The 14,621-nt window shown below is 37.6% G+C and overlaps 1 protein-coding gene across 1 annotated transcript in view; it reads right to left on the bottom strand.

Annotated features, from left to right (window-relative positions):
* TNIP3 (TNFAIP3 interacting protein 3) overlaps positions 1–14,621 on the bottom strand; it is an 86,119-nt gene that overhangs the window by 16,625 nt on the left and 54,873 nt on the right. The window contains exons 4-9 of the mRNA XM_057706379.1: positions 13,947–14,024; positions 12,201–12,266; positions 10,702–10,833; positions 8,538–8,666; positions 3,962–4,081; positions 644–769 (exon numbers count right to left, since the gene is read on the bottom strand). Of these exons, the coding sequence (XP_057562362.1) occupies positions 644–769; positions 3,962–4,081; positions 8,538–8,666; positions 10,702–10,833; positions 12,201–12,266; positions 13,947–14,024 (651 nt within the window). The remainder of the gene's footprint in view (positions 1–643; positions 770–3,961; positions 4,082–8,537; positions 8,667–10,701; positions 10,834–12,200; positions 12,267–13,946; positions 14,025–14,621) is intronic.

The following is a 14,621-nucleotide window of genomic DNA, read 5'->3' as shown; positions in this document are numbered from 1 at the left end:
CTACATTTCCCTCATTAACATCAATATTTACCCATCATGTTCACTTCCTGAGTCTATGTTTAATAAATTCTATTGCACTTAATTTTATGCTTACAGTTAATATTCTATTCCAATAAAGTGGCTAACATTATCTGGTTTCCTTGAGAGTGCTCCAGTTACATTAAATCTGGAAACCCACTGAACAAAATTCTTGGTTTCGCTAGATATAGAAATGACATTTAGTATGTATGTTTTTGAAAGACAGGAACATTCCAACATAGCCCTTCAAAGAAACTGATAAGAATTTAGAAACAACCTCACTGTACTGAAGTGTTTTGGCTTTGAATTTGAGTGCTAGGTAGTTCCAACTCCTATCCTACCAAGGTAAATATTATGAGAAAAAGATCAAAAGAATTGGATTTTATAAAAGACTTTGGAATCCAATGTCTTGGATAACTCCTTAATATACTTAAGTTAAAAGAAATCTGCAGTCATTTTCATCTCTTTACAAAATTGTTTAAGAATGATTTCATCCCAGGTGCTAATCTCTCAAAAAAACAAACAAAAAAAACCCAATGGCAATTAACAGAAGCCAAAATGTCTAGATTTTTAAATGAGAAAATAAAAATACATATGTGCTGACAAAGATTATTTGGATGTATACCTGAGAATTCAGCCTGTTCAACTGGGATTGTGAAGTTTGATTAATTTTCTGTAGCTCTTCTTTTTCTTGATTCAGTCTTTCTCGGTCTGATCGCTCCTTTTTGAAGTCTTCTTCATATATTTGCACCTAGGAAATATTAACTTACTGTTACTGCTAGCTTCCTTTTCTCTTAAGCCATTTAAATGAGTTCTGGAGAGTGCTATTTGGGTTTGTCCCATCAGAGACATTTCCGTCCCCTTTTCATGAATATATACAAATTTATAAACATAAATAAATTTCCTTTTCTTGATACATATGACTATAATTTTATTTTTCACTTTGTTTAGAATGGCAGTTTTCAACTTTTTTCTCACTGAGCCTTTATCAGAAATTCATAAGTAAAGTAATAGCATGGATATTTTGAAAATAATTCCCCTCACTGATTTTTTGTTGCATATTCCATTCTTGTGATGAAACCTTGCTCCCCCCACCCCATCAGTGTTAAATGTCCCTGTTTTGGAGCAAATCATCCATCTCTAAAACCGGGCTTTTACGTATAAATATTGCTTGAAGTTCTGAAAGACAGTTTACTGACAGTTTCTAAGTGAAGCCACTAGATACTGACATCCCAAAGTTTTTTCCTTTTTCTTTTTTAAAAAATTTATTTATTTATTGGTCTTTGTTGCTGCACGCAGGCTTTCTCTAGTTGTGGTGAGTAGGGGCTACTCTTTGTTGTGGTGCGCAGGCTCCTCATTGCCATGGGTTCTCTTGTTGCAGAGCTCGGGCTCTAGGCACATGGGCTTCAGTAGTTGTGGCACAAGGGCTCAATAGTTGTGGCCCACGGGCTTAGTTGCTCTGTGGCGTGTGGGATCTTCCTGGAGCAGGGGTCGAATCCGTGTTCCCTGCATTGGCAGGCAGATTCTTAACCACTGCACCAACAAGGAAGGCCCATGTCAAAGTTTCTAAATATAAATTATAAGTTGAGCACAGGATAGAAATGAAAGGCTCATGTATGTGGGGAAACAAAGCATGTTTATTGAAAGATATTCACCACAGTTGGCATTTATAAGCAACTGTGGGGGTATATATCATAAAAAAGAGTAACATTTTAGTGGAATGCCTCTCAGGAGATACTCCAAATATTCCAGAAAAGTAATCAAAACAACCCCCCTCAAAAATCAGATTTAATTATTGTTGTTTTAATTGGCATAGTGTGGGCTGATGGCTTGGAAACTAGAATGTGGAGTTATGAAAACAATTGAAGCTTAAGAAATGAAACAAAGGAATTCCTCCAAAACCAGATTTAAATGACAACCTACATGGGAACCTACTAGCTAGATGTCTATTAAAGTTAATGTACATTGTACCGTCATCAGCAACAGAGCAACAAATCTTAACTAAAGGATTATCAACTTTAAGTCAATAATAATAGAGCAAAATGTAATAGCAGGGTGGTGGGGAAATTAAACATTTTACATGGGTCTATATGCAGATATACATATTTAATTTCAAGGCTTTATTCACTAGAAGCGTTGCAAGGGAATTATACCCAGCCAAGTTTTTGTTTTGGGGTGTTTTTTTTCTTTTTTTTTGGTTGAGAGCTGAAGTTCAAATCTAGACACAGTTAAACCAATGCTCTGTAAATAATTACCAGAGGCATTTGAAGTGGGAGAAGCTCATCTCATTAGAACAGAACACTCTAAAGACACTGATAGCGATGTCATCACTTAGGTGGCCAAGAATCAAGCTCAGTTTTTTTGTGAATTTAAATCCTTTAGGGTTTCACGCAGCACTTGGTAATGTAATAATTGTGGTACCCAATTAGAAACATACACAGTTAAAATGTGAATGCAGAAAGCTAGCAAAAGGGCCAAATAAAAATAAGATGGATTCTGGTCTACTCTTAGGGATTATGAGAAAAAGAATACCTGCCATTGTCTGTATCAAATATGAATTAAGCCATTACTGTAAACACCACGTATAAGAGCAACTCTCTCGCATGTGGTGTACATTACATGAGAGCACTGAGGATGACTCAAGTGTCTGAACATAAGCAGTACTTTTTCAGAGGAATCCTGGCTAGCACCAATGGTACTTCAGGGGTTGAGAATTTGGCAGAGTTTTAACACTCTGATTATACCCTTATTCTTTCCATGGGTCTATTTTTAAGCTGTATATTTGATCCTGAATATAATGAAGTAGATTAGTCGAATGGAGTTGATAGAAGAGAAAATCCAGTTTTATGTCAAATGCTCTGAATTTTTTAGATTTATAGATTACTTCCTATGAAGTACTAAGAGTAAAGTAAATAACAACACTATCACATTTGCTCTATTCTTCCTTATATTGTGTCAAGAATCCTTGTAATTGGCACTTGTTCAGAGCAAAACAGCCTACAAGTCATACCCAGGGATATCAGAAAATAATACTTCTCAGCTCTTTGTTCTGTTACATCCTCTCCTCCACCCCTGCCATTGCTAATATATGACTGACAATGTGTGCTTTGGGGATTGGAATTCCTATATTTCCTGTACTTATCAATATCACTTTGAACTGTTCCAGCCCTTTACCAATATTAGTTTATTTAACCTCTCATAGGAAAAAGAGATGTGATATGTATGGGTGGTCCCTCAGCTAAGCCAGCTCCAGCTGGCTGAGCTAAATTTAGACTCAAGTAGTTCAGGCAGTGCTATATCCCCACAGCCCTATGCTGCTGATGTATGCAGAAGCTTAGAGAGAGCATTCTTTACTCTTGCTGTGTGCTTAGAAACAGTGAGTGAAGCTGGGTGAGTGAGGAGGAGGAAGCCACTGTACATCAATAAATTTGTAGGTGGTGCCATCCACATGTAGGGGTAGATGCACAGATCTGGCTCTTCAGTGACTGTGATCAGTGCAGAGTATTCCCTTTAAAACTGCCCTCGTTGTTCAAAAGCCTGGAGGCTTGCAGCTATAGAATAACAGCCTGGATGCTACCATTTTCTGAAAAGGTCCAGAGTTTGGGTTAATAGTGTCTTCAAAATAAATCATGTCTACATGAAACTCTCTAGACCCAGTGCTAATAGAATTTCACTAAAAGGTTAATTAGCATGCCCCCTTTTTAAGTGTATGATCTTGGGCAAGCCACTTAACCCATCTGAAAATCAATCTTCTCTTTTATGAAGTGTGAGAGTTGGACTAGCTGATCTATATTTTCCCATAAAGCTTTATAATTAGGTAATTCTAATTTAACTACATGCAAAAACCTTTGGCGTTTTGAATAGCAGGGCTTCCAGAAATGTCTAAAGCAGCATGACAATGGGCCCTAAGTTCCACAAGATCACGTCACTTTCAACTTCTCACCTGCTGTTTGAGAACTTCCATTTCTGTTCTCATCTCCTCATGGCTGCACTCCATTTCAGACTTCCCCAAACAGTCCTCAGGAGGTGAAGAACACTCCACCTTCAAGGCATCCTGAAGGGCCTATATTATAAGAGAAGCACACTGTTGACCTAAGTGTTGCCACATCATACCAATTTCTCTACAATTGTTACAATCATCTCAAAGGCCTTCGCAAGGTAGAATTTCATTTTTAATGCTAGCTTCATCATTGGATAACTGTCTTCTGATTTTCTAGCATATATGCATTTTTTTCAGAATCTCCATCTTTTCTCCATGATGGCGCTTATGTTATTCAACTCTCACTGTTACTTGAGAAGGCTTTGATGTTAGAGCTCCCTTCACCTAGCCAACCATGAGTGGAAAACAGATATACAGCCTTTCTCTAGAGTCTCTGCTTCAGTCAAATATATGCTCCATCAGCAAGGCTCAAACTTCAGGGAGCATCAGAATCACATGGAGAGGTAGCAAACATGCCCACCCCTGGGCACTGCCTCCAAGGATCCTGAATCAGTATATCTGGAAGTAAGGTCTGAAAATCTGCATTCCTCAAAAGCTGATGCTGCTGATCTCAGATGACATTTTGAGTAATATATTTCTGCTATATAACCATGTCCCCTCCGGGAGAGAGGTAAACTCACGTAAACTGGAACCCATGCAGATTCATTATCCATTGTTGTACTGTTCTGCTCTGTACTTCTTCGGCATACCAAGCCCTGGCCTAGCCACAGTCATATATATTCTCCAATAAAACATCCATTAACCCACTACAGGGTGGAGAGAGTGCTCTGCTTTCTTGACATTCGGTACAACTTGGTATTTTCACCATGGGGTGAGGAAGTGAAGGAAATAAGAGGCGCTTAGATTTGCCAACCAGATCATCATCCTTACTCATAAGTCCATGGTACTCTTACATATGCTATACTTTGTCAGATTATATGAAAGACACTGTCTCTATTCTGAAGATTTTTGGCTCACGAGTTAAATAAAATAGCTACTGAAAACTCTGACAGGACATACCTCATCCTGTTGTGGCCTCAGAGCCCACACATGGGACTACTTGCTCATTATCAAATGAGTCCTTTAGACAACTAGAAAAGATTTACTTCCAAAGCTCCAAGACTTCACTTCCTCTGTATTTCTTTAGTAGCTTCAATGATGTTCATTTGATGATTCTATTAGTAACTCACTTCCCTGCATCACTATACAATATGGTCATATGGGTAGAAAAGAAAAGCAAACTTATGGTCTTAAATACGTATAGTTAAAACTAGAAATTTCCTAGTAGAATGTCTTATAGTCTATGGACACTGTCTAGCCTGATGTAAATATCATTTTTCAGGAAGTTGTAAGAAAAACAAGAAATTTTTCTTCCTCCAGGAATTATTAGACAACAGAAGTTGTTTAATGATTTGTGTTTTGTTAGAATTTATTGGTAAGCTACATAGTTCTAGGAATTATTGTAATAGTTATTTTTTTTTTAAATGTGTTACTAGTAATAGAGAGAATCTAGGGTGGGGTGGGCCAAGTGGGTCAAGATAATCAAATATGCTGGTTCCATATCCTACAGCTATGAATAGACTATTTTTGTGGGTCTTGTAATATTTGAATTTCTTGATCTTTCACGCTATTCAGACTTCTAGAAATCTTTTGCAAATGAGTCATGAATGAAAGGTGAGTCTAGTAGACATTTATTCCATCTTGGGGTTTTCCAACTTCCTTGAATGAACACCTGTAACCTATTCTAGAATAGCAATTTACCATAAGCAGAGATATACTAAACAGATCTACCATCTCCCAGTGGTGAGATGTCAGACACATCAACATTGCCCATGGGTGGCACTGGTTAACTACCCTCAGGTAATTTCTCTCACTTTGATTAAACATCTGGCTTCTCTGTCAAGAACTTGATGAAAACAATACCCTTGGGTATCTCCCTCAAAGCGAATAAGTAGAATTCAGTACACATAGTTGTGTGAACTCCTGAAAACCGTATGTTAATTGCTAAGCTGACACGCTACCAATTTCTGCTGAGAGACTGGGTCAGCAGGCAGTGGGTTTGTGCAAGCAGAATGAGCCCCCAATTCCATGCTGTGATGAATGGTGTGTACAATTAGCTACCCAAATCATCATTTTGAGTAACTTTTATTTACTACAGTAGTGAAAGAGAAAAGAAAAATCTACAGTGTAAAACAGAATAATAATTTCTTACATTTCATTAGACACATACTAAATGAGAAAAAAATCTAAATGAGAAAAAAATCTCTTTGCTCTAAACAAGAAAAAATCTCTTTTTATAGCTCATCACTTTCTATGTTTTTAAAGTGACAGTTGAAGGTATAGATGTGTGAGATGAAATCTTTTCTGGCTTGAAATACCCTTTTATTTTTTCTCACTGCTCATAAGTAATGTGTTACACCTATTAAAGCATTAATCTTAGGGACAAAATTGGCTATTGAACATACTACGTACCAGCAAATTACATTAATTAGTTAATTCATCCATTCATCCAGTCAACCAATATTTAAGAACACATGATGAGCAAGGCCCTGTTCTAGGCACTTGAACAAAATAGAGAAACTCAGGGCCCTATTATGACGTTGTCTTTGTGAGTCCCTTTCTCCCAATAAATATGTAGTAAAAGTATGTATTATAATTGCATTCTTACAAAGATGAATATGTTAATATTAACATGAAAAGGTTTTTCCAGTCTCAACCTTTAGTCTTTTTCCTCTGACTTTAAGAGAAATGAAGCATATTATTGGGTGGGTAAAAGTATTGTGAGCCCCCAACACTGTGTCCACTATGCCTAGGAGAGAAGTCTGTCCTGCAAAAATCCTGTCCCCATGCAGCTTACAATCAAGACTGGGAGACAGGAAACAAATAAGATAATAAACATAAGGCTATGCATATATTAGATAGCAATGAATTCCAAGGAAAAATTAAAACAGGAAATATTAGAGGTGGCGTATGTAATTTTAATTAGGATAACTGGAAAAATCCTCTTTGATGACATTTGTATTAAGCTCTGAATTTTACTCACATTATTTTTTCTCATTGACATTTTATGATTATAATCATGAGTTATAAAATGTTTACTAATTTAAAAAAATTTTCTGTTGACTATAAACACAGATACACAAAAATGAAGATTATACATGGGCTTGAGTAAAAAACAGAGTTCTTGGCAGCTCTAATTGGAGAATAGGCAAAAACTGATAAGTAATAACATATCATATCTTTGCTTTTCTATTATGCACATGTTAACTTTTAAGAAATACATGTTATTTTAAAAACCTTAAAAAAATGGGAGAGATTTCAAATATAATCTCAATTAATGTCAGTTCCTCTAATTCACTTGCGAAAGATTTCCAGCAGAGAATAAGAGAAAATTCATTTGCCCTGAATTTGTATCTCTGAACACTGTTTTTCTCTCTTAAAGGATCGAGAAGTACATTGTTTATGAAGTTAATCTCTAATTTCCCATTTTCTCCTGAATAACTTGCCCCATAAACAGATCAAATATAGCATCACATTTGTAAAGCACCCTATCAACTATACAGGCACACAGTTAACACTTTGGGGATCTTGAAGTTATACTTGTGAACACTGCTTAACTACAAGAGGGCACACAGTCCCAAATGCAAGCATGGAGCATGTGTTTAAGGCCAGTCAACCACCTAATCTTTTTTTAGAAGACAATTTCTGTTACTTTGGTCGAAAAATATCTAGCTTGAGAGATGAATATCTCAACTCAAGCATGTACTACAAGTATCCCTGTGGTCCACATATGACGTGGCTCTTGGAAAAGTCAACAGCAAAGGATTTACTTTTTTCTCTCAACAACTCAGCAATCCCTTCCCCCCAGAAAATTAAGGTTTAGTCCATAAAACAACACACACACACACACACACACACACACACACACACACACACTCTCACATGTCATCCTTTTGCAGCAGTTCACAGGTAGCCCCTCTGAATAGTTAAGTTGGAGCAAAGGCATTAAATCACCAGCATTTTCTTAGTAGACCTACACCCCACCCCCCCACCCCCTCATTAAAGGGGAGTTTTAGGCTTCTTCTCAGGAAGGCCGCCATTGCATTTTTGGATTTGGCATTTAGCCTGCTTCCATACAGTCTGCATCACACCCAGCAGCTCACCGTGATGATTTTAAAGAGCAGCCTGCTTCCTCAGGAAACTTTTGTGGTTGACCAAGAGATATGCTACTGTTCGCAAACACCCACTTGCTTTATGTGGTTCTTAGAACTACCAAAAAAAAGTTCCTATTCTCTTCTATAATTTCTCCTTATCTCTCTTTTTCATGACAATTCTTTGAATTCCTAAAAAAATCCTTAGCCAAGTATGGCTGAATGAGGCAGATAAGAGTGATTTGTAAAATGACAGAGACCTCCCTGTGCAAGCCCCTAAGACTGCGGGCTGCACTGCAGTGTGGATTTTGCTGTGGGTCTCAGCCCAGAAACTGCCTTTTATACAGAAACCTCTCATTTGATCTCTCCAACTTCCTCTGGACCAATACCTTATTGAGACGTTTTATTTCACATTCATAATGTTGCTTCTTCTGGTTCGCGAGAGCATTTTTTTCCTTCAAAAGCTTATTCTCTTTCTTCAATTCATGTAGTTCTTCATTTAGGCTCTCCTTCTCCTTCTGAAATAGAAAGCAAGAAAACAAATCCAAAATCAAAATTCAGATGAGGTGATATTGTAGGAATGCTTCTGAAATATTAAAAAAAAAAAAAACCCAGGATCTGCTAGATTTTCACTTAACATTTCATTTGAGCGATAATCTCTGGGTGGAGGTCAGGATTAGGATAGAAGAAATCTTTACATTATCCTTACTGCTACTAAGTTTTGTGACCCCAGAACAAGATAAAATCCCCAGTCCTCACTTTCAAGGTTCAGATGGGTCTGCAGAATAAGCTACTTGTTATGCACTCTTACATGGTGATGAAAGAGTGACTCACTAAAAATAATTGAAAGTTCTAAAATGCAAAGTATTATTGCAACAAAAAACACCAAATAACTCAAAGCCCAATTCTGCATCATTCTAGACTAGAGAAAGAGAGAAAAGGATAAAAGATAAAACCTCAGGCAATAAGACCCTTCACTACAGCTAATTACTCAGAGTACTGTATTGCTGTGACGATTACTTTTAAAAGGTAGAGAAGGGATAGTTCAAGTGCCATCATCCCTCCACTTTTCAGATCACCTTCAAGGAATGCAGTGTTTTAAGTAACTGAAGCAAAGTCGGTGGCTTAGACACTAACAGGCTCTGGATTCAGACAACATCTGTCTCCTATCTCTTAATTTTATACTCTGGGCAGTAAACTTTTTGTGGAGTGAATTGAAATTTTAATGAAACTGCAGTTTTAACCTAGTAAAATAAACATTCTGGAATTTAGGTCAATCAAGAGGAGGAAATAGCTAAGCTATATGTTAAAGTATATTATTTTAATAGCTAATATCGCCCAACACAATGATTAAAGAAATCAACTTTAGGTGAGTCGTTTTCTTTAAAAGCGAAAATATTTCTATTTGCCTTTGTTTAAACAGAATAGGTCTATATATACACATAGAAATTTTACCATTCTTTTTCTAATTTAGCATAGTTTAAGAGAAAATGATTTCAACAAGAAAATGGTCCGAACTGCAAAGGGAAAAATTAGCATAATTCCTGTGCTTTGTGTCAATGGAACCCAAAGGGACTCTTAAATGGCAGAAAGGGAGCTGCTAAAGATATCCTTAGTAAGGTAGGAAATCTGGACTGATGTTGTCTGCACTGATTTGTGACTGTCTTAAGATTTATGCACGTTTTAAAATACAGCCACTGCATCACAATATCAGTCACAAAACTTCACCTGAGAAAATTTATCCTTCTCGTTTTTTCCTAACATGCCTGAAAAAATGAGAGGCTATTAGAGCTCACGGGGCTCCTCCCATTTTCTACAACATCCATGAAGTCCCATAACTAAAAGCAAAACCGGAAGTCTATTCTTAGAGAAGCCACCTGCTAATTCTCAGGAGGATTAAAAGGGCCTTCAAATCTGGACACTGGGTGCAAGTCCTATTTTCCAGGTGCTATGTTATGGACACTGACAAGTCATCTAAACTCTACATCTCGACCTCCTCATCTCTAAAATGGCAAAAGTAAGATTTTCCTTACCGATGAGAAGGTTCAGTGAGATGCTGAGGGTGAGGTACTTTTCAAAAACGTTATATTTTTAGGATGACAAAAGCAATACTTATTTGTAAAGCTCTCTGTAAGCTGAAAAGCGGCTGTGCAAATACAAGATATTGTCATATCATCGACACTGGTAATTAAAAATAATCAGTATGATTAAAAGCAAAAAAGCAAAATGAACTTTCTGCTAGGTTGCAATGCCCTAGAAAGATATTCTCCAGTCCCTGGCTCAGTTCTCCCCGCGGGTGGAGCCTGGAAAATTAAGTCCTGCCCATTTCTGCGAGAAGGAAGCGAGCAGGGCACCTCCCACCTCCTGATTCTAGAGAAGTGGCGCCTATTTTTGGCTCTGGGGACTTGCGTAACCCATACCCCCGGTCACCTCGCCGCAGAGGGTGGATTTGAATAAACGGTCGGTTTTCAACGGTTGGTTTTCAACGGTCTGGAGGCAGGTGCCCCCCCGCGCCGCTGGGGGCGGGGAGGTCGCTGCCCGAGCCCCGCCCACCTCCTGGCGCCGCAGCCGCTCGCGCGTCTGGTCGCGCTGCTGCTCGCTCTCGCTCTGGCTCTGCAGCGGCTCCTTCTCCAGCGTGCTCGGGAATCTTTCCGCAGCGTCCAGTTTCGTTTTCAGCTCTGCGACCTGCAGCAGTGGTTCACAGACAGCTGCAGACACCTTGTCTGAGGCCTACCACCCCCTCCCCCCCCCCCCCCCCCCCCCGCCGCCCCTGGATGTATTCCCAGTCTAAGAGCCCGGGGACTAAACCAAGATCAGGTCTTTTGCTTTTAAAAAGAAGCTTCCTCTGCACGAAAACAGCCAACACCAAAACAGCCTCCAGCCTCCTTTCTCTAGACCACACCACTTTCGAGGAAATAAATCCTTAGACCTCGAGGGCGCCTTCTAGGCTTGTCATTCTATTCTCAGCTCTCAAGGTGAGACCTGCCTGATCTGAAAAGGACAGGGAAGGATAGGGGATCGGTGAATAGGCCTACATCACAGAAAAACAGACATCATCAGTAACCGGCAGCACTTGACCTGCTACGAAATGCCTCCTTAGTCGTCTGAGTGCCAAGACTCCAGGGAAAGAAGCCTTGGGACAGGCACTTCAACAAAGATGGGAACTGTGACCATTGTTAACCCTGGGTCTTCACGCCGCTGTCAGCCGTTCAGGAAGACAGCGGAAACATTTTCTCTGGGATCCAGTGCTTTAAAATTTGGAGACCCCGAAGCTGCCCTGACTGAATGTTATAAGATGGCTTGACCGTGGCCTGGTGTAGTGGGAACATTATCCTTCTCTTTCTAAATTTAATACTGCTGAATATCAAAAGGGAGAAGAAAACAGCAATACTGCTGTATTAGTCACTTGTGGTCAAGTTTCTTAATTCTGAATTATTTAGGGGAGTTTACTTTCTCTTTCCTCTTTCTGAACATGGAATGGTTTTAAACTGTAAGTTGACTTTTACCCTTTAAAATATATTTTCTCTAAAAAAAAATTCTTTCTCACCAAAGCAAGTTTCTGGACAGAGGACATGCTTTAGAGAGAAGAGGGGATGCCCCACTTCCCCTCACACTTTCACTGTTAACACTGTTTCTTTATCTGTGGAAAACAGTTTATGCTATAAATGATTAGAGAACTAGCCTTGCATAAAACGGTATAACCTTTAAGCCATCTCTCACCTCACATATAACTTTGTGTTAGTAATAAAGCCAAGGCCCAGATGCTCTGTGAGCTATGATAAATGTGTGTAAGAACTCTAGAGACATCGCTGGAGGCTATGTTTAGCACCTTTCTTCTGCCATGCTCAAGACAATTCACTGGCATCTTTCCTCCGGTCATTAATCTTCAGTACCAAGAGGCCAATAATGCACTCAGCACCCCCTGCCCCTTATCATTTTTTAACAGACAGCTGGCTATCCACAAACCTCCTGTAGCTGAAATCAATGAGAATCTTCACATACTTGACTCCCCCAGATTATTGATTTAAAGCAAACACCAGAGACGTGTTTACCTTTCTTTCATATAACTCTTTCATGCTTCTAAATTGCAGATCCCATTGCTGGTTAACGTCCAGGAGCTGAAATTATTAAAATTTGGTAAATCAACAAACGATCTTGCCCATTTGGAAATTTAGCCAAAATGAAATCACTTTTCAAGGTTACTAAGATTTTGGAAGCTATGAATGAAGACACTATACCTTCTACCAAGTTCTGGTAGATCTGGGATGAGTTAATTGAAGTTTCATAATCACCGTTCGTACTTGGTTTCACATATGAAGAACTATTAAGTCTTAAGTATATCTTGACTAGTCAGCTGAACTTTTAACTTTGCTTAGTTATTTGAATTTTCATCTTTGTTTAATACAACCAGAATCTGGTAAAAAAAATTGTAAGTATTAGTGGTTTTCTATAAGGTTTATTAATATTTGAAGGGCCTTTTTTTTCAAACCTTTCCATATTTTTTCTGTGTGCTTACATTATAATGAAATATTTCTTCTAGGTTTTTAAAGACAGAATTTATATTAAAAAATTCCAAGTCCCTTTAACTGATAGTCATTTGCTTGCAGCAATATATTTTTAAAAAATCAGTACCTGATTTGTATTCTATACTCAACTAATGGATAATATCACCTTTTTGAAAGCATAGATTTTTCAAGGAATAACAGTTTTGTCATAAAATAATATTTGGAAACAATTTAGGCTGGAAACAATTTGAAAGTTTTAAAACTGTGTGCTAAATAGATTAAAGAGAAAACACTATGACCTGTTCTTAGTTTTCTTGTAAGGGAAGTCTACAGCTTTCCACATTAAGAGAAATTCCCACACCTATAAATATGAGACAGACATGAAGAGGACAGTCACAATGACTAAAAAGTAGCAAGACTTTCTCTAAATTACAAACCAAAATATCTAATCCAGAGTGGTAGTTGCTATGTAACTCTTACGCTGGAAATAGACAGGACTTATTTAGTATAAGAATATATAATATTATTATGTAAAGATCCCTGATCTGTTATTATTTTAGGGACTAACATTTCTATGCTATGGTAACATTACTCTGCTATAGTTCAGTAATTTTCCAGTAGGGCTCACTGTTTTATGCAGTATCAAAGAAGGGTAGAGGGCACCATAGGAGAAAACATGAAAGCTGTGATACAGAAAATGATTTAGAAAAGGAATTACAAAATTGACAACAGAGTGCCAAAATTCTTAACTTTTTACCTCTTTCTCTGTCAAGGAGAATAAAGAGGTCCTAATGTAAAACTCAGAAAAACGGAACTCAAAATAATATCCATCACATTCCCAATGACATTTTAAAACAAACTTCTTTTATGATAATGCTCCTTAACCCTCATTGGCCAGATGCCCAGCTCATGAAGTCATATCACCAAAGTCAACGATACAATAAAGCCTTTGACAGTTTAAGTTTCAAGGTGTGTCAAGTTGCAGAGTGTAAAAGGCAAAGATGATAAGCTCACCTGGCTCATGTGGAGGAAACATCTAAGTTTTGAAAAAAAGATTATAATTATTGGATTCATGGCTTTGTCATTTTTTATTCATTTGCACAAGCACTGAGATACCGAGTAAGAGATATGTAGGTGAATAAGAAAGAAGTATTTGCTCTCAAAATAATGCAGTCCAGTATCCTAAAGATAAATACTGTGACCCCATAACAAAAATAAAAGGCACGAGGTGCATATTTTATTCTCAGCATTAATCCACGGCACATGTTACTTCAAATAATATTTCAAAATTACCTCTTTTCTCTGTTTTTCCAGGCACCTTATCTTTTGTTCAAGAGAATTTAAGTTCTTTCTTCTCGATGACTGAGCACACTTAAAAAAAAAAAGTGAAACAGAATAGTCTATAAAGTAAACAGGAGAAATGCTGCCCTTCACAAACTCTCATGTTATAATTTATAAAAATATTTTAGCAATAGTAATCCTCACACCATAGTCCTTCGTAGAGACCCGTTGATGAAAAAGCTTTATATTTTAGACTCATGTGAATTAAGTACCAAAATAATTCTCTAATAAATTATAAATGTATCCATATAATAGGCAAACAAGAAATTAGGATTTTATGAATTTGGATTTCAATCCTTTTCCAAAAAAAATGAAAATTCAGAGTATAATGTGTATAGAAGTCAGGTAAGTTTCATGGATACATGTTAGATATTTAGACACATGTTAGGTATTTACTTGGTAAACTTTTCTAAAAAGTCATTTTTGTAGAATACAAGCCCATGACCTGAAATGTGGCCCTGGCAAAAGTCAAAAGAGTGAAAGAACCATCAAGAAAAAAGACCAACACACTACAGTTAAACGGCAACAAAATGATTCTGAAACAATAATAATATAATAAATTAACTACCTCAATAATCATCATCTGGTTATGTTATAGAGGTGGGCATAGATTATCCGGTATTTTGT

Source organism: Hippopotamus amphibius, chromosome 13 (genome assembly GCF_030028045.1).
Source record: "Hippopotamus amphibius kiboko isolate mHipAmp2 chromosome 13, mHipAmp2.hap2, whole genome shotgun sequence".
In the NCBI taxonomy this organism is placed as follows: Eukaryota; Metazoa; Chordata; class Mammalia; order Artiodactyla; family Hippopotamidae; genus Hippopotamus; species Hippopotamus amphibius.
Note: the sequence above shows the minus strand (reverse complement) of the source record. Positions and strands in the feature narration are given on the sequence as shown.